This window comes from Heliconius melpomene, chromosome 19, assembly GCF_056956725.1.
Source record: "Heliconius melpomene rosina isolate 202511_hmr_F chromosome 19, ASM5695672v1, whole genome shotgun sequence".
Lineage (NCBI taxonomy): Eukaryota > Metazoa > Arthropoda > Insecta > Lepidoptera > Nymphalidae > Heliconius > Heliconius melpomene.
This window is the reverse complement of record NC_140407.1, coordinates 5,697,824-5,719,590: the sequence shown is the minus strand read 5'-3', so window position 1 is coordinate 5,719,590 and position 21,767 is coordinate 5,697,824. Positions and strand designations below refer to the sequence as shown.

The following is a 21,767-nucleotide window of genomic DNA, read 5'->3' as shown; positions in this document are numbered from 1 at the left end:
CAAATCGTCGTCCTGCTTAACTTGTAATAAATACTGATAATATTATATTTTTTACAGCTTCATGCTGCCCGCAAATAGCAAAGTAGGTAGATGGTACATAGGAACCTAGTGATAAGGCACTCCGTTCTTCATTTAGATATTCCGTTCCCTATATTATATGTTTATATGATTAATATTAATTAACCATACTAATATTATGAATGTGAAAATTTGTGAGGGTTGTCGTTTGTTCCGCGTTAAGGTAAAAGCTGCTGAATGGATTTGAATGAAACTTTATATTAATATAGTTTTTGTATAATTTGACTATAATATAAGAAAATTGTAAGCGGACGAAGTCGCGTTTGGTCACTAGTATTCTATAATTTCACTATGGACAAAGTAACATATCACATTACGTTATTAGGTAATTTATATGTTACTGCATGTATCTCCATATAAAGTGTTTTTCCTTAGCACTTGCCTATTATCTTGATAAAAAAAGGAAATATCATAACTTTTTCCTAAAAGGAAAGGAAGATTATTTATTAAGAAAATTGTGATAGCAATTACTTTGTGAGACCGTCGTGGTATAGAGACAGCCTCTTACTGTTAACGCGATGGTTTGGGGTTCAACTCTTATTCGGTGGAGTTGATTGGGTGGATATTTATGTATTAATTGCATTGGATAATCATTAGATAATCAAAGGTATTAACGGACCTTAGATTCCGTTCCGTTGAGTTTGCCCACTCATCACACAGTGTCTCGAAAATCAACCCGTTAGTGGGGAACGGAGTGTCTTAACCCTTGGTTTCCTGTACTATATAGGTCAACAGCGTGAAGTTGAAAAAAGTAACATGATAAATTTCAATAAAAAAGGAGAAAACGAAAGTCTCTTAATGGTTAACGGAATGTTTATTTAGACATTGTATTAATCTTCTTTCTGCAACTCTGTTATGAGTGGGATGTAGCGTGAAGTAAAAAAAAATATTAGGTTCCGGAAAACGTACGTATGGATGTAAGAAGAATATATACGAACGTAGTGAGGGATCACTTCGCTTAACACCTTCCAACCTAATCATCGACCATCGTCACAATTCATCTCGCTTCTACAATTAAACGAGCAAAGTCAGAGAATACAAACTAGTTTAATACTTAACGTAATATCTAACACAATTTTCCTCTACAAAAAATAAAGAATATATCACTTATTCTGAGTTATGCCTGATATATTATGGAAACAGAATGGCTAACACTTTCGTGTCGTCCACTTGGCTAGGTTGATTTCTTTGTATTATTAACTTTTTTGGGTACTAATAATGTAGACCACCTTCATGGAAGAGAAGGTCATGAATTCGATTTATTTCTCTCAAGATTTCTGTCTACTTTGCTATATAAATATATATTTTTGTATATTTTACGCTATATTCCGCATATAGTAGGGTAAGCAAAAGAATCCAGTGTTAAGACATTCCACCACCCACCCACTTACCATCCAATATCGAGACATTGCTTTTGAATGGCGGAATTCTATTACTCAGTTACCAAAAAAAAATGAAAATAGGAAAATGAAAATAAATCATTACCCCAAGAGAGAATTGAACCCACTGCCGTTACGTTTACATATTATTATTAATATTCTAAATAGTCTAGACCTAAGAATACAATTCTAACACTTGTACAATATTCCGTTGTTTATTTAACGCAGATGAAACGAGTAAACACGGTCAGAATTCGATTTCCATTTGAATTTGAGATGCGGAAACGTTCAAAAGTGCTTCAAAACTGGAAACCGTTTAAATTATTTTTTACTCTTTTCCTTCTTTTCGATTACTCAAATTTAGCTTGTTTTTATTTGTATAGCTTTTAGTGTGGAATAAATTAAAGAGTTTTTTGTGTGTTCGGTCCACACTCGGAAGAATTAATAATTTTCATTTCATTGCTCTGGTCGCGCGGCGTTGAAATCCGCCGCTCAACACTCAATATCTCGAAAATTAGGTGATTATGTTTTGGTTCTAACTAGTAGTTTAGATTATATATTATGTATATGTGTATAGTGTTAAGACATTGCGGTTTCCACTTACCACTGAATTCTGGAGACATTGTGTGTTGAGTTGCGGATCTCAACGCCGCGCTTCGCATCGAAACCAGAGCGAAGAAATTAACCGCGACTGGGCCCAATATATGAAAATATATCTTTGAAACATTAAAATATATAATCAACATCTGCTTGTTGTTTATTTATTTGTTTCATTATTAATGTATCGTGCAATAGAGCATTAAGATTTATTCATTTGTATTTATATGTAGAATAAATATTAAATTGTTAGCATGTTATAACGAACGATATACAAATTATCATTTAAACATTATACAGGGTCAGATTGTAAAGGTGACGGTTGTGGATTTGATTCCCATTTGAAAGAATTAATTGTTTTCCTTTTCATAGTTTCTTTTTTAAAACTGTTGATATCTATCAACAATTTAAGTTTATTTTTTGTTATATTTTAGTTAAATTATACAATTTTTAACTTTTGTTGTAGTCTATGGTTCGTTTGTTCTAAATCCGTTCAGTAATTATAGCGAGAATGTAGAACACGTATCAATCCTCACAAACTTTTCTTGATTCCGATTGGAACAAGGATATTATATTCAACAATTCCAAATGAGGCATGTCCATATGTAACAATGCTATAGTAGTGTGCAGTAGTATCAAAGCTATCATATCTCAAAGGCCAGTTGCGGTTTCCACTAGTGGTTTAATACCAAACTTAAAATATTTGAAATATTCGATAATGTGCAATACACTATTGTAAAATATATCCTCATTTTTTTAGTTTAACGCTCTATCCGACTTTAGCTGGATAGACAACAAAAACTTAGGGAGGACCGTTATCAATTAACCAACGGAATTCAAGACAAATTTAAATAAATGTTTAAAAGAAATTTTGACATATTTATTGCCTTTTCTTAGATCGTGACGAATTTCCATACAATATTCATCCCCTCAATCAACAGCTTGATCCCCTTTTTTCATAATGGCATGTAATCTTTGATCTTTCCCAAGCTCAAGTCTTTTTTACCAGATTTCATTAAAACCGATTCAGTGATTTTCACAAACAGCATATGCAAAACAACGTTTTCCAACTGCGCCTCGATGGCGTCATTATAAAGCTTAAAAGCTAAAAGCTCATATAGAAATGAGCTTTTTTGCTTGGACGTTATATATTTATCACTGGGCATTTGCCAAAAATAGTATATAACTGAAATTGGGACGTTTTTTACGAACATAGGTAAAACACTTTTTTGTGTGAATTTTATTAGATATGAAGAATATTAGTTCTTTATGCGTAATTAAATTAACTTAATTGGATATATAACTTTTAAAAAAATAAAATTGTGTCCATTATGTCAATTTAGAGGCACTGCTGTCGAGTGAAACTTAACACTGCGCGTTATTTAACAAAATAGAGAAAGAGAATTTCTTGTTTTTTAAAGAATATCTTCCAGGCTTGTTATCAAAGCCATGACTGTCGCCTGTACATTTAGATACTTCACAATTGTAAACAATATTATAATAATATACGAGTATACTGAATATTGGATGTTAAATAATGTTATTAACATGAAGCTTTTTTGTAACACTTAAAATCTGGTCACCGATTCATTTCAAAACTTAACTCGCACTTACACTTACACTTACCACGACACTTCCCTCCGATTTTACATAACATTAACATTTTTACACACTTAATTCTCTTTTATAACTGAAATAGTAACGGCGCACTCTAGCACTGTTGCTACTGCAGGTTTTACTATCGTCAGGGATTTCTTCCAGTGGAACATCACTTACTAAAGTGTACCAATGTTCAAAATAGAAGCCGTAAAAGGGGGGCAAAATTTGGTATTAAAGCCGCTAGTTGAAGTCAGATGTCAGAGGATAGGGCTCTGGCTAAGCTAAGCTTCAATTTTAGAAAAGGCTCGATACCTCCATTTTTTGTACGGAACCCTCGGTGGGCCCAACTCAACTCGCGCTTGTTTTGTTTCTTTTTTCATGCATATAACTATTTATATGACAACAAACACAAACAAATAATTTTAATACTTTTGTCCGTCTGTCTATCTATGTGAACAATGTATACAATGAGCTATAAGTTTTAAAAAGTTACAAAACCTGTTTCACAAAAGCTAATGTGGAAGCAAAATTCTCATGAATGTGAAGCACAATTCCGCTACGTTTAGAAACAAGTAGATGCACATGTACTTACGTACAACAAACAGTAACTAAGCGATACTTAATTTTGTGAATTTGACGAAAAATTCATACTGGCTGTTGGATTTTAGTTTTTTGGATATTTAGTTGATGCATATGACATTATAGATAATTCTTGCTCTGCGAACCGCGGATCTTAACGCCGTGCTTGACTTACTATTGCAGGGAAATTATTAAAATTATGGTATATACTGCGATTGTTGTGTGGCAAAATTCAACGCTCCGCTTTGCCAAAAAACGAGAAAATGAAAATGATACATTCCCCTGACTGGGAATCGAACCCAGAACCCATAGTCTTTACGCTAATAAACTGAGCCTGTGACGGCTTCTTATACATACGAGTATATACACTTGCAAGATCATATTTCAGTAACAATTGAATCCAAACATGTGTTCTTGAAATAGAACATTTCTATTGCACTTTATAGCATTTGACATGAAATATTGAAACGATAAAAGAATAACCTCACTTTGTTACAGTTATTTTGCTGAATGTGGAGACGATAGCGTTGAGTTTTAAGTTTTATTTGTTCTGTAAGGCCGTAGTTGCGGGTTCGATGTACGGTTGAGTTAATTCACGTTTGGTATTCGAAATTCGCTAAATTTAAAGACGTTAACATGTTTTAACACAAAAACTGGAGATAAGATGCACATTTTGTCTGAATTCTTAACTGAAACTGAATATTGTTTCATCCACTTCATTTTGTTTTATCAAAAAAGGGAGAATAATCGTTAATCTGAGTGGATATCGAACCTACAGCCGGGATCTGTTTAGCAGAGTGGCGAAATGAAAACAAATTATATAATTTAACCATTTCCCCAAATGGAATCGAACTCACAGCCGTTTCAGTCAGATGCTTTTCTATTAAGAAGTATAGACTAATGTTTCTATATTTTCTCCATAATAACAGTTTTGCCTTAAATAAAAGTTATAAAAAGCGAATATAAATCTCTTGAAAAACAATCATTAGTCGAATGACGAATCTTATTATACATTCAATAAACTTTCTTTGATTAATATTTCAGTTTCTGATTAAATAAACCTAGCTAAGTGTACTTAAGTGTTGTCTTAATGAAAAATGAGAAAAATAAATAACATTTCTCTCCGTCGCGTCGTCGTGGTGCATTGGAACAATATTTGAGTTTAAACACTATGGTTCTAGATACAATCCATAGTCAGGAATGAATGTGAAAGAATTTAAATTATATTTTTTTCCTTCTACTGGTAGACGAAGTGCGGCGTTGAGCTCTGCCGCCTAACACGCCAAAACATCAGCTTCCACAAATGTGATGTCACATCCACACATGTCTATATTATTATCAATTATCAGCTGAAGAGTTCTAAACAAGAAACAAGAAATATATTAATATATAGGAATATATTATTCTCCACTAAATGTGTGGTTAACACTTTAAATATGTTAATATATAAAAAAACTAATTTTAAATAATTAACCACTGACCTAGCTTGAGTACCTAATTTATCTTATAAAGGCCAAGCTGAGACTATGAAAGATTAATAACTTAGACTAACAAGATGCAGATTTTAGTTTCAGACAGCATCCCGTAATTTTCTTCAGTAGAAGTAGAAGTACAGTATTAAAGTTGAGATGCCTTCGTGGCATAGTAAGTACCTACTTATTTATCAATAGTGTTCGTCGGTTCGATAACATTTTTTTAGCTTCATGCTATATTTCTGTTATATATACGGAGAAATTTAACAGAGATACAGCTTTAGTTTTGTTATATATTGTTTTTAGTTCCAGGCTGTATCCCGCATGTAGAGGAGCAGGAAGAAGGAACGTAGTGTTAATACACTCCGTTTCCCAATAGTGGAGAGAAATTAAGTGTTAACTAAACTATTACCAGAACAAGGAAATGAGAATATCCCATTTCTCCGAGTGAGAATTGAGCACTAACATTTACATATTTTTTTGAGCTATCAATATAATGTTTTTCCATGTCAAAATATAATTGCATGAACAGATGCGGTGCAAATATATGTTTTAACATAAAATAATAATATTGTCACTTAAAAAAACATAATGTAAAAACTTTACTATTTGTTATTTCAACATATTTGTAATTGTAATTGAAGTGTGTGAATAACATACAAAAATTTTATAATATTATTGATAATATTTGGAAAGCCATTATAAGTGTGTGCGTCGAGGCTAGCACAAGTTTGCGACTGGTTATGAGTTCGATTCCCACTCCAGGACCTGAAGTATTAATATTTTCATTTCTTCGTTCTGGTAACGAGGCAAAGTGCTTCGTTGAGTGAATTCTGCCACTCAACAAGCAATGCCAGCAGATTTAGGCGGAAAATGGGGAACGGAATGTCTTAAAACTAGGTTTCCTCTATCTACCTTGGTGTGTGGGGGAAACAGCGTGATGGTAGAAAATGTGAACCTAAATATATAGAAATATTTTGACTTCTTTATATTGCTACGGACCAACCAACTACTGCGTTCACTGTTATCACAGCAAGCTTCTCCGCACAGGGGTCGTTAAGATAGAGCTTCAATATAGATAGAGTTTTATGACATATTTTGAATAGATAGTGAGTCTATTGTAGCGCAGCGGCAGATCGCCTGATTGTAAACGCGACTTTGTGGATTCGATACCCATTCGGGGAATTAATTATTTTCTTTTCCTCGCTCTGATGATCAGTCAAAAAATTGCGGCGTTAATTCCGTAAGACGCAATGTCTCGAATATATTAATCAAATATTTATAAAAAACATCGATACTCGAACTATCTTAATATTATAAGGCTGAAGAGTTTATTTGAAAGACCGCGCTAATCTCAGGAACTGCTTCCGTTCCGTTAACCATTTCAACGATGCCACAGATTTCAGGTAGCTTATAATAATCTTCCCATATATTTCAATATTTTTATCGAACAATTAAATATTTTTCAGCAAAATATAGATGAGAACAAAGATAGTATCGACACACGTTGCTCACGTACACGGAGTGTGTGGCGAGAAAATAATTTAGAATGATTGCGTTGCCACGTGACTGGAATATGGGGGGTAGATTGAAGTTTTGCAATTACTATATAGTGGACACTGTTTATTGCTGAAGTGGCTTTCCTGTTAATCTTTTGCGTCCAAGTAGAATTTTGGTGGAATATGATTGGTTTATGGGTTCGGTTTTGATTTTGAAATATATTTGTTCCAACAGTTTCATTTTGTAAATAATAACATTAGGTTTGCATTCCTATAAAAAAATCAGAAATTACTCTCTTGTGCTCCCATACACTCTGTAAGAAACCTACTAATTTCCCTTGTACGACTACGCGTCTGCCAGTCAATGTTGGAAGTTTTACATAATAACAACGGTCCCTAGGTAAAGCGTCGAAAGTGAAAAATTGCAAATTTCTCTTATTTCTGTTTAGAACTACTAACAGGGGTAGCCATGACGAGGCTTTTAACCCGGCATCATAGAGGAAAAGTGTTCAGAGTGGATCTCACAGACTCTTTTTTTAAATATCAATTATACAATCTACTAGCGGACCCGGACGTGGCTACGCCTGCTTGAAATATAAGAATATAATTTCTATAGAAATATAATTTCAATCTAGATGAAATGCTAAAAGTGACTATTATATTTATTTTCATAAGGATGAATTGATATTCATTCAAATGACGCGGTAACGAACGCGGTCGCGTAGCGACGACGGTTTATTTATTAACATGGCAGAATAAATTGCATGTCAAATTAGAAAGTACTTTAAAATATATTCGTTTATATGTGTAATGTAATGTTATATAGCCTATAGCACTTCTGAAGAATGCAGCATTCATACAAAACAAAAACAAAGTAAATCGGACCAGTAGATCCAGAGATCTTAGCGTTCAAACAAAGAAACAAACAAACTCTTCCGCTTTATTATATTAGTATAGATAGATTACATTCTTTATAAAATTAGATTTTTTAGTGTTTAGGTTATTTTAAATAAATAAATAATTGCAAAATATTACAATATATTATGTTTTAATTTGCATATTAGGGAATTAAAAAGGAAACTATAAATACTAACAAAATTATTCTCTGCTACTTAAATGTAATGATATTACCAGTTAAGTAATATTTAAATGTGACTGTGACGGATTCGCGCAACAACTCCAGTTACTAAGGAAAATGATAGTGTTACACGAATAATAACTAAACTATAAGCGAAATAAAATGAGATGGGTCTCAAAGACCCAACACCGTTATTGCGGGTTAAATTGGTAGATGGTATTAATATTCAATACTTTAGTATTATAATTACAAATTCTGTTAAAATTTTAACTTTGATCTCAATAAAATTTGACTAAAACATGGCATCTTTCGATCAATGGAGGCTTAATTTTTATTAATAGCTAAAAACTTTTATTGGATTATAAATAGATGTTGAAATGCAATTACTAAGCTTTTAAGCTAATTTGTGCAAAGTCTATTCGAATTTTATTTTCCTTCTATATGATGATGTTATATTTTTGAGAGTATAATCTAATTATACACTTTTTAGCTTCGGGCTGTCCAGTTTATAGAAACCCTTCTATAGGCAGAAGAAACCTGGTATTAAGACATTCCGTTCCCTACACATCTCCTTATTTTCGAAACATTGCGTGTTGATTGGCAGAACTCAACGCCGCAGTTTTACTAGTAGTTTACTAGAATGGAGAAATAAAATTTGTAGAAATCGTACTTACAACCATCACGCTTACAATCAGATACTGAATCACTGAATGTACAATTTTTATAGCTTCAGTATCCCGCACATGACAGAATAGACCCCTCTGTCTGGCAACATAGTGCTAAGGTACTGTATTTCAATTCAAGCCTCGTTACTAGAGCAAAGAAATATTATAAATTTAATTCCCCTAAGTGGGAATCGAACCCACAAATATCCTGTTTACGCGCACGCTCGTGCCCCTTCGTCACGACGGCCTCAAATGTACATGTCTATATAAAAAAAATATTGTCAGCCTAAAAGTTTCGTGCGGATTGTGGCTTACGTGAAACAAAATGGGAAAACGGGGGGAAAAAACGCTTTTTATTCCGGTGGACTCTATTCAAATTGACTTTAAAATATCTTTCCTCTAGATATTCCTGATTTTAACTGAAAATTATTCTTTGTTACATCTGACTCAAATTGGATATTACGAACCAAGAATTTGTGTTTCGTGAAATTTTGTACAATGATTAAAGTTCGCGGTGTAGCTCAATTAGCTATGAAGACAATGTAGCTGGGTCTATTTCAGAATATTCGGATGTTTTTATTTTATTTTAGCCTTTTTTCTTTGTTTTTAGCTTTACGCTGTGTTCCAAATATATTATAGTTACCATGCAGGGGCAACCTAGTGCTAGTCTAAAAATTGGAGAAGAATACTATACTACTATACTACTTATTTATTACTGGAGCGAGGAAATTGAAATAATTTATTCCCCCGAAAGGGAATAGAGCCCTCAACCACCGTTTGCCATGCGTTTACAGTCGGTAGCTGTGCTGCTTTGTCGAAATATTGTGCACGAAGCTTATAATTTCTTGAATATTCTATAGGTATTTATTATTTAAAAATCTTATTAAAAATCGCCGATTCTCTAGAGGTAAAGTATAATTAAAACTTTAAACATTATAAATTGTTGTGAACAGAGCTGTAGAATGCTTTATTACCTAAAGTTACCTTTATTGGCTTTGGCGTTTTAATATTTTAAGCTACGGCTTGTATAGTTGAATTAAAATAAGACGCACGTGAAGTTTCCTTGTGATTTTTTAAACACGCTTTTATTAGGTAGGAATTTTGAAGGTATTGCTTGTTAAGTAGCGGAACTCAACGCCGCGCAATGAACTGAATTTGGTCCACTAATAATTCCATCATCATGTAACTTGGCACATATACGTAATTTGGGTAATCATCGAGCCGGTTTGATAATGGAGCCAAGAACTTGAATAGTCGGAATAATGTTAGTAGTAAAGTATTTTGGGTTTATTAGCCACCTTAGCATATTCCATAGCAATTGTAGCACTCGTGTAGAAAAGCGTTGCGTTTTTTTTCTCTATGGGTAAGTTTGGAGAGAATCTAAAGTTAAATCACTCCGCTCTATAATTTCTGCTTATTATGACATGGAACGTGGGGCGGAACTAAATAAAAAACCGGTCAAGTGCGAGTTGGCCTTCTCTACGGTCCTGTAATATTGTAAGGACTGTAGGTCAACTGGAACTACAACTCATAAAAGTACACTAAATTGAAACTTAAGTTGTATGAAATGAATTACATTCATAATTTTATATATTTTGGACTTTTTTCTTTATTGTACGGCAAGTAAGCACCAGTTTTGTATGAAATGAAGTGCAAATATAAGTTTGTAATGTTTTTTCTACGAAATACTTATTTTTCACTTTTAGAGCTTTTTCTTTTATTTTTATTGCAAGTTCTCAAATCGTGGAAAATCTCGAAACTGTAGGTAAATAATACCTTAAAGGTTCTGCTACGAATTTTATACAACATGCAGCAAAAACGATGCATAAATGCTCGTACCTTTTGATTGCGTCGACTTAGAAGCTTTTTTTTCTATTTTCCAATCATAGGGACCGTCGACATGAATGTTTGATATTCATTTCAGCTGGATACCTCCACGAGATCTCGGTTTCAATGGTGTGAGCAGACGGAGAGACGGACAACAAAGTGAGCCTATAAGAGTTCTGTTTTTTTCTTTTAATACCTCAAACGCACTCGGAACTCTAAAAAATCCATATTTTGAGAAGACAACATGCGGCGTGGAGTTTCGCCTTCCCCCATACCTTAGAGTAGGTAAAGGGAACCTATGGTCAAGATACTATTCTCCACAATTTTCCTGGCATTGTATGTCAAATGGCAGTATCTCTCTGCTCTATATGTTGTTATCAGAAAATAATTAAATCCCTTAAACAGGAATCGAATACAGAACCATCACATTTACAGTCAAACGCTGTACCACTATGACCACGCGACGGCTGTCAATAATGCTATTTAGCAAAATTATTTAAATCTAAATAAATATTGTACACCGGTAAAGAGTGAATGAGCTTTTTCTATTTCCCCATTATGTTTCAACGTAAGCCACAATCCATCCGAGACTTTGAATCTGACAATACTTTTTTTATATACAAATGTTCTGTATGCATTCATTTATTACTTAGTTTAGTTTGAAATGTATGTAGAATGTGACTTATTTAATGTGAAGTTGTCGTGGCGTGTTTGGCTGTAAAATTGACGATAATGTGTTCGATTCCTGTTCGTGACAATTAATTATTTTACACTATAGGTTCCATTCCTGCTATAGATATTGTAAGTAATTCTGTCTTTTTATAGCCTCTAGTGAAATCTTGTAGAGTTCTTTCTCCGTTTTCTGTTCAATTTCGAGACATTGTATTTTCGACTAATGTTGCGGTTAATCTCAACAACGCTTGTCTCTTCACGCTGGTTATTTTGTTATGTTTACATTATTACATAAAATTTTGTTTGTGTTTACATTTCTGGTGTACAATAAGGTAGATAAATAAAAATATATATTATATACCTAGCTTTGAACCTAAACCCCGTTGTCAAGGAATGTCAAGACTGTCTAAATATAATTCCTAAGTCCTTTTAGTCATTACGTCTAGCACCGATAAATTTTATTGTGCGTTTTCAGTCCATATAAACTATTTTAGGGTTGCAATAAATTTTCAGTGTTGCTTCTAAGTTTAGAATAACGATGGAACACCTACATAGTGATATTGTTATAATATTAATATAAATTTTGATATTTTCATATTCATAACGTTTGTCTGTATGTGGAAACATTTCTATATTTTTCTTATTTCTAAAGATTTTCCATTATTAAAGTATTATTCACGTAATAGTGCAAGGCAAATATTTAACGACATAAAATTAATTTAGATAGCAGCACTCAAACTTAAATAAGTTAAGTAAAACGGTGAAATAATATATGTATATTATTTTAATTTCACCGTTTTACATTACATTACTTAGCTTTCCAATGAGGAATGGTAATAGGTATGAAATAATGCTTCAAAGTTCGTTACAGTAAAGTTTTTACGTATACAAATACACTAGTTTTTGTTTCATTAAAAATAACCAAGTAGTTATGATTTTACAGGCATTTGAAGTTTGCAAAAATTTCAAATGCCGCTAACAGTCCCGCGGCCGGCGGTGACGTCACAGGTCTGGCAAAACTCACTAGTCGCCAACGGTGATAGGAGATCTCGCGCAGTACTTTGTTTGTTTGTTACTCGTTTGTGTTTAGTGTTAATACAATTGATTAAAATGGATGAAGGATTCGAAAAAGGTCAATCGGATAACCTACCTGTAATAGATGGATTTATGGCTGCCGATTATTTATAGGAAAATAGTGATTTCGTCGCCGCAGAAATGCGATGAGTAAAAATGCGAAGGTAAGTTTTGTTGTCTAACTAGTAATGATAGATAATAACTATCTTACGTTATTTTATTTGAAATTATTTATTTAAAACTGTAATGTACCTAACAACCTAACTAGTTTCATATTGTAGGTTAGGTTACTTTTAACGCTATTTGCGTTAAAAGTATCACACTTTTTATTCAAGTTCAAAGCAGTAAGGTTGTTTTATAAGTGAAAATAATATAATATTAATATAACTAAATTCATGCAGTAAGTTGAGTTTGCACAATTTTTTTTAATGTAGATTTTTAATATTTTTATATATGTATATCTGAATATTATTTTTATTGTGATTATTGAAGATCGGCAAGAGAGAGTTATGGTCATGATGCGTACTATTGCGTGCTATTGCGTACGTATAAGTTAAAAGAGTAGGTTATGTATGTATTTCCAAATGTAGATTACAGCAGAACACCGCGCACGTATTAAACTATATTATTGAAGCTTAGAATGCAATGAAAAGAAGCAATAAGTTTATACGTAATCTGCGAAGACTGTGACGCCAGCAGAGGTGATTGTAATGGGCTACATCGTCGAAGCGACGAGTCTTCAACAACTACAACCAAGTCTTCTTTTTCTTGGCATTAATCCCGGCGTATGTTGGCACTCATGTCCTGCATCACGACATCCAAACACCGCATTCTTGGGCGTTCGGAGGTCTAGCTCCAGGGACAAGACAGACATAGCAAGGAACTTGCATCCGACATAGTTCCTACGCCGGCACGCAACGTTGCCATACCATCTTAGGCCACGCTCTTGGAGCTTATCCGCTACGTCATGGACCCCAAGACTACCTCGAATGCGTCAGACCGCAGCATCTTCATTTCCGTGACGTAAAGCTTCTCAGCGTGCCGAGATAGTGCTGGCCAACTTTCGCTGCCTTATAATAGAACCAGTCAGATGATGCTCTTATATATCAGCCCGTTGAGCTTGGGTGGTATTCTGCGGTCGCAGACCACACCAATAACCTCCCACCATTTGGCCCAGACAGCGTTTATGCAGCCATGGACATCGTGATCGATGCCTCCAGACTCATGCATAACGGATCCAAGGTACTTGAAACTTTTCCAACTTAACGGCTGGCTCAGGACCTATAAGGACAGTGCTCGAGTTCGGGCTCCCTCAGGCTATGTATTCGGTCTTCGACACATTTTGTTTAAGACCGCCGTTCTCAAGCGCACCCTTCCAAAGGTTCACTTTACGCTCCAGCATTAGTTGCTTCTCTTCAATGAGTGTAATGTCATCGGCATACATCATCAGGCATGGAGGCTGGTCCTGGATGTGAGCCGTGACAGTACACTACAATAAATAAGAACGAACTAAAAGCCGAGCCTTGGTGAACCCCCTACTGTGATCTAAAGGGTTCGGTGTCGCCAACAGCAGTCCTAACCATCGCGAATCGCAAAGCGGGATCGTGGTACATATCTCTGATTATCTCAATATAGGCCTCAGGGATCCCTTTGGATCGCAATGCCCTCCAAATACATTGACGAGGCACACAATTAAAGGCCTTCTGCAAATCTAAAAAGGCCGCAAATCTAATGCAGAGCTCTTCTTTTTTTTCCTGTATGCCTCCATCAAAGTTCTGAGTAGTCTCTCCATTAAAGTACTGATTAAGTTTGTGGTAACGCCCAAGCCAAGCCAAGTGTTGTTGGAAAAAATTCAAGCTTTCTAGTATCGATACTACAATAAAAATAATCAAAGCTAAAGATTTTGGTACAACACGCCATGAAACCGAACAGGATAGAACTGTTTTTTTGACAAAGTACTATCAAAACTTCAATATCTTCAAATTCAATGCTCGCTATTACATTATGTATGTGAAAAAAAAAAGATTTTAAAAATATATCTATATATTATTTATTAAACGAAACTAAATTTGTGGTGGAACGCCAGCTAAAGAAGAGCGCGAACTGCGAGTGAACGAAGACGAACTGAGCGAGCGAGTTTTGCAAGACCTGTGACGTCACGCGAGTCGTTTACGGCCCGACGGAATCTCGCGTCGCGCGCTTACTTTAAAGGACAATATCTCAAAAACTAATAGACGTATCAAAATAATTCTTTCACAAGTATTTTTTGTTTTTAAAAGACAACACGATGAGCTAGAATTTAAAATTAGTGATTATTCTCCATTGTGAAATTTTGGCCGGAGTATCTTAATACTAATTTTTCTTTGCTTATCGATTAATAAAAGATATAAAATTATACTAAGTGAATACGTAGTACAAGCCTAGTGTTAGAGCGTAGTTAATGTGTAGTTATAAACTAATCTAACGCGGGCATGTTGCTTAGTGAGTGAAATTGTTTGATAAACTTCACCGCGCCCGCCGCACTACATTATATTACTTTAAGTATACTTTGCTAGCCTATTTATGTATGAAAATGTATATATTTAGATATTTCTTGTTGAATTGATGTGAAGACAAAGCGCGGCGTTAAGAACCGCCACCCAACATACACTGTACGAGTGTGTCGAAAGTTTGGCGGCCAGTGTGCAACGGTACGTTTGGAAAATAGGTTTCCTCTGCTGTGCGGAAAAAACGTGAAGTGTATCGTAAACGTAAACGTATAATGTATCTTTATATATATATATATATCATTTAATTATCCTTTAAAACGATTTCTCGTAAAAAAACTAAACTCAAATACTTAACGTTCATAATAAAACAACATCCTATCATATAATTGGTGCTTACTTATTTCTAAGCTGCCAAAGCCAAATTCGTTAATAGAATAACGGGGTGAGTTTTGGAGATTTTCAGTTTATTAGGTCAAGTAAGTTAGGAATGTTGGCCTCAACTTTTAGTACAATTTAATAAATAATTTTTGGCTTGGTCTTCGGCGTCGGTTAAACTAAATTTGTTCTTTGTGTTTCACCGCACGCTAATAGCACTGAGTTTATTAGGGTTTGGATGTCGTCACATCTTTGGGTGAATGTAACTTACAACAAAAAACAATATCCTTTTATCCCCCCCCCCCCCTCCGCGCTAAGGGGCCGTCGTGATGCAGGGGCGTAAACCTGTAAAATGAAAAAAAAAAACAACACTATACAAAGATTCATCTACAATAACATTATAAAGCTGATGAGTTTGTTTGGTTAATCTCAAGAATTAATAGCCCAAATTTAAATATTTGTGTTGTTTTGGATAGTCTATTTTTCAATTTGTACCTGAAACCTGGGAACCTAGTGTTAAGACACTCCGTTCCCACTAAGATACTTCCATTCCCCATGTTTCACCAAATTGCGTGTTGAGTGGCCGAACTCAACACCGCGCTCTGCCTCGTTACAGAGCGAGAAAATAAAAATAAAATATATATTATATTTCCTCGAGTGGGAAAAAAAATTCTGCTTCTTACCCACCAATATCACTCAACACCACTGACTGACTCATCGTATCGTGTAACTGACATCTAAGGCCGTGTAAGTCAAACAATAAATCATACTTCTGTACAAAGGTTTATAATCAGTCCCTCCCTTTCAATTACGAATCGACTTTTAAGAGGACTTCCACTGAGGGAAAATGACTTGTGCGTTATAGAGGGTCGAGGGATCAATAGGCTATTTTCTCGATTTCTTCTATTTGTTGCAGAGGTACATTGTTATTCGCCACATATATGTGTATTTTCTAGCTTCAAACTAGTGACTCGATTCTCCGTTCCTCTTTTATCTAAAAAACTGTAACTATCTCGACATTCAATTAACTCATTATCAAGCCTTGAAGTATTTACTAATATCTAGCGTTAAGTTACGCAAATATTACTTTGATGATTTAACGCTTTATAAATTATATGGCGTAGCTCAAAGCTGCGCCATATCAAATTAAGCTGCCCCTTAAATGGGTCTGAACTAACAACTATCCAGTTAAGTAAGAAATATAGCGTCATATAATAATATTTGGAAGTCAAATATATGTATATTTCTTTAGAAAATAAATATCAAGTGAGCGATTCAGCATGTCCAATAAAAGACATCTGTTAGATTTTGCTTTCAGTCGGTCTGTATGTAACGATTTATTATATTATTAAATTATTGTCCGATTTTCTTTCTTTTCATATATTTTATCATTTTAAAAAGAAGACTTCTAGAGAAAACTAAGAAATGAATTACATTTTTTTATTCTTTTTATACTCGGTACATTTATGTTTCAAGCAAAATCTTTTTAAAATATGTTGACCATTATTAACAATCGTTAGCATTTTAAAACTGCTATTCCACACTAAGAATACGATAGAAACTTAGACATTTTTTTTTATTACTAACCATTTCAGAAGTACAAAGATGTAAAAGTAATTGAAAATAAGTACAGGCTATACTACGCAACGGATGCTCACGCATTTTATATAAAACGATAATTCAGTATAAATTAGAACGGCGGAACTCAACGCCACGGAGAACAACATTAGCCATCTAATATTGTATTTAAATGTAAATATTGATAATGGATGAAGACAAAATCCAAAGCTTAAATCAATATTTCATCTCATCGCATTAACATCTGCGCCAAAAGATACATTCTATTTAATGGTTATGCATTGCAACGTGCATTCCTTCATAAATGCATATAAATATTTACTATTTTAACTAAGGTAAGCGACGTGTGTTTGGTGATGCAATTGGATGGGTGACCGTTTGATGCTATCTAATAGTTACATGTAGCTTGCTAGTATGATATAAACGTATGATGTAAACTAGGTTTTTTTTTTAGCTTCGTATTTAGTAGTAGGATTTTTTTTAGCGTCCTTTTTAGTTCATTGGACGGAAAACGGGGGAACGGAGTGTCTTAACACTAGGCTTATTAGGTACAATTAATTTTAATCTTACCCTGCTACAACCAGAAAATAATAGAAATCACAAAAAGAAGTCATTTTTCATTCGTTATAATACTTTTGTAACGATTTACATACCATAATTTCTTATATATTTAATGCATATAAAAATATCCATACATTATAATAATTTCCATCATTCCAGGCGGTGGACTACCTCAAAAAGAGGACACCAGCGCGCGCCGCGCTCATGATAGCCGCGGTCTGGCTAATGAGCGCGTTGGTCTGCATACCGCCGTTGCTGGGATGGCGGGTTACGAGGCCACCCGAGCAGTTCCCACAGTGCAAGGTAAGGTTAGGTATATAGTTGATAAGTTAGGGTAACATTTTGATTGTGGCAGAATTTTAATATTTTAGAAACTTTTGTAGTTTTCTATCCCAAATTTATGTAAAATCACGCTTAACTTTGAATCCCGACCTACATTTCTAAAATGGCATATTCCACAACGTACCATTACATACATCTGATACTCCATGCATTTTAAATATATAATTTTCTTACTTATAATTTTTCCGCGAAACTATATTTCAAAGTTTCTCATAATTTTATTCTCGCGTGGCTTCATATTTAGGTTTGGATTTTAATTTTGAATTCTTTAAACTAGAATATTTTTTCTTATTAGCGCATATTGGACTATTTTCTATTTTTTAGAGAACCCAATGTCGAGACATTCTATTTACTATTTTCCTCCCGAATACGAGAGTTGGCCTGTCAAGCTGAAATTAATTCTGAATATTTAAGCTATGGTCCCTTGAAGCCCATAAACCAAGCTTCTAAATCAACGCAATCAAAAGATACGAGCATTTACGGATCGGTTATGCTACATTTTGTACGAAATCGCATCGTAATCTATCAATAGGGTACTTCCCGTGGACTAACGTGGAACTTACAAAAAAATCCGATCCGTTGTGTCATTAGCGAAACTCAACGCCGCGCTTTGCCTTTCTAGGTTTCTCAATTTTCTGAGTAATGACGGAGTTTTAAATAATATATTGATTTAAAATTGTCCTTTAAATTAAAATACATAATAAATATTTATGTACTAGGTAATCTATATACCATACCTATACTCGTATATGTAGGTGAAGACCCTGAATAGAAGTATTCAGAAATATATCTAGAAATCAGAATATCTAAACGTTCTCGTAAGCTATTTATATACTAGAAACCCTTTGATCAGTTGAAGCTTTCGACTCATTAGAGATACTGTAAAAGCTTGCTCTGAAATGACAAATTTACCTCCATTATAAGTTCTTTGGTATTTCATAATTATAATAAATATTATATTAAATGAAACTATGTGAGGCCAGTCGTTGCACAGGGGAGTGACAGGTAGTGCGTTTGATTCCCATTCGAAGAAATGAAATATTTAATATATTTATTTCCATTTAACATTAGATTATCGGGTTCCCTCTATCCACCATCCAACTTGCGGAGTACAGTGTAAAATAAAATCATGGTAGAGCATTTACATGGCGTCGAACGTTTAATCGTATGCAAAATAGACAGTAAGAACTTAATATTAACACACTCTATTCTCCGTTGTCTTTCTGCTGGTAATTGAATTACCCATATAGTCCTGCCAGAGGGGAGAATGAGAGTATGCAATATATCGATTGGAAATCGAACCCACAACGATCACTCTTACAGCCAGACGTTGTTCCACTGCGCAACAATAGCCTAAATTAGGAATAATTCTTGTCATAATAAGTAGAAGTACATATACTAACTTCAAAGGTAAATACTCGAAATTAATAACTAAATAAACACCTGAGACAAATGGTTATAATGAAAGGACCAAATAGCGGAGTTGTGTGTGACTTATAATTTAATGAAAACTTTTACACTACAATTATGTATATAGTTAACTAGCTATATATACATTTATTTTATCGCTAGTAACCTCTGCACGTCTTCGCCTGCTTCAGTCATACACTTGTATTTAGGAAAAATTGTTTGGTTATTTTCGATTGACTATATATACCATTTTTATACACTTAGTAAATTAAATTTAAATTTTGGAATTTTATTTGAGTTAGTTAAGAAAAGAATAATAATTAAAAAAACTCACGCAAACTTGGGCTAAGCCATTAGTCTTCAATAAAACAAAGATCTGATTAAACGTCGAAAACTTTTTCAAGCCAAACCCTTAGAAGTTGATGAGACGATTTTTCTGTATAACCAATCTTAACAACCCTGAATTAAAATTAAAATCCCCGTAGAAGCGTAAAAGGAGCCCAATACCCATTTATTATGAGATAAGGTTTGAACGTTAGCTATAATTTTAAGAGATCGAAGAGATCTCTCAGATCAGAATCTATACATATAATAATGTTACTGATCGCCGTCTGTATATAAAATACTAGCGGTCCGCCCGCGACTTCGCCCGCGTGGACTACGTTATTGTTGATTTCTGTCTCCATGAGTACCTCATACCGTCATATAAGTGACGTCCATGCAAATTTGAGACTCTTAGCACTTGTAATCACGAAGTTTCATACAAACTTTCAACCCCAAAAATAACCCCTCAGAACTCGAATATTGCAAATTCCCGTCTTAACGAGCACCTAGGTCCTATAAATAACCTCCGTGCAAAATTTGAAACTCCTAGCTTTGGTAGTTTTTGAGATTTCGTGATGAGTGAGTGACCTTTCGATTTTATATATATAGCTATATGAGAAAATCCAGGCAAATTAATAGATTTTTACAATTTTTATCTGTTTGTTCATGTTGTCACAGGTCACAGAAACGTAACCAATTTAAATTAATCGATAATTGTTCTGTTTATATTTATATTGTAATTTATCTATAATAATTCTTACTTTCTGACGTCATTGTGGCACTGTTGTTTAGATATAACTGTGAACTCGATAAAAACGACACTGCAAAAGCTGTGGCGCATGGGAATAGCAACTCACGCTCTAGTAGATAAATCACAGCTTTGAGTTTCGACACTCAACACGTAATGTTTCGAAAACGGGGTGGAATGTAAGAAATAGATTATCCTAGTACTAGATTTCCTTTACTTACCTTTCAAGACAAATCGACAAGCTACTTTTTATTATTAAATCTTCAGTATTTTTTTTTATATTTTTCTCTCTGTTTATAAAGATAAAAAAATTAAAATGCTAAAAGGATGTGAAAAGCTTTTCTTATCTTTCAAAGTGAAACAACACCTTGAGGACCTTTTCATATTCGTTGGACTTATTTTCTGATAAAAAAGGGTCGCTGGATTCACTTCAGACGTAAAAGGTATATCTACCTAGATATCAATAAATGTATGGAATGATCTGTTAATTTAGTAACTAGTAAAACTTAGATAATTCTGTACCTATAGCGAAGGTAGGGAATACGATTTTTATACTTATATTTTAAGTATAAAAATCCTTTCTATCCTCCTCTCCTCTAATCCTTGTTAGATGTGGCCTTCGTGGCACAGTGCGACAAGGTGCTTGTAGACGCTGTTGTCCACGCTCGGGAGAAAATTTAATTATTTTCCGTTTTCATACGAAATAACGGCGTTAAGTTTCACCATATAGTAGAGTCCGGAGTGAACCTTATGTTGAGACACTCCGTTATTAACTATACAGCCAATTTCAAAAATTGTTTTCCACAATCATCGCGTGTATAGACACTTACTAAGACATGACATCATCTTTATGTATTCTAAGCATTTTTTGGTATTATTTTTAGTTTTACTAAACCTGGAACCTGGAAATCTATTTCACGTTATCCATTTCCGTTAATACACTTTCCGCCGAATTCTGAAGAAATTGTGCGTTGAGTGGTGGAAACCAAAGCCACTATTACCAGAGCGGGGAAATGATAATATTAAATATTTCACTATCCCGAGTGGTAATCGAACCCACAACCGTCGCGTTTATATTGCACGCTTCCTGCGCTACGACGGCCTTAATTTAATTCCGTTAATTATAAACCCTTATAAATTCACAAAATACTTAAAAAAACAATGGTAAAATTTAAAATTCGAAGTCCAAGGATTAAAACATGCGTCACGCACTCAACACATTCTATCAGGAAAGGAGTATACCGAATTATTCATAAAAGGGGGCGGTTTTAAAACGTATTCGGGTATCTTAAACGGTCCCTTTTGTACGCATTTACGTTTTAGCTGATGTGGAAATGTTCCAATGTTTATGTGGAATTTGGAAATTAAGTGTGATACTCGTGCTTGGGATTTAAGAGTGTGATGAATTATAGATATAATTT

General features: G+C 34.1%; 1 protein-coding gene across 1 annotated transcript in view; it reads left to right on the top strand.

Moving 5' to 3' along the window:
- The window catches only part of Octalpha2R (alpha2-adrenergic-like octopamine receptor), a 191,627-nt gene that overhangs the window by 45,716 nt on the left and 124,144 nt on the right, over positions 1-21,767 (top strand). The window contains exon 2 of the mRNA XM_085203909.1: positions 17,682-17,825. Within this exon, the coding sequence (XP_085060035.1) occupies positions 17,682-17,825 (144 nt within the window). The remainder of the gene's footprint in view (positions 1-17,681; positions 17,826-21,767) is intronic.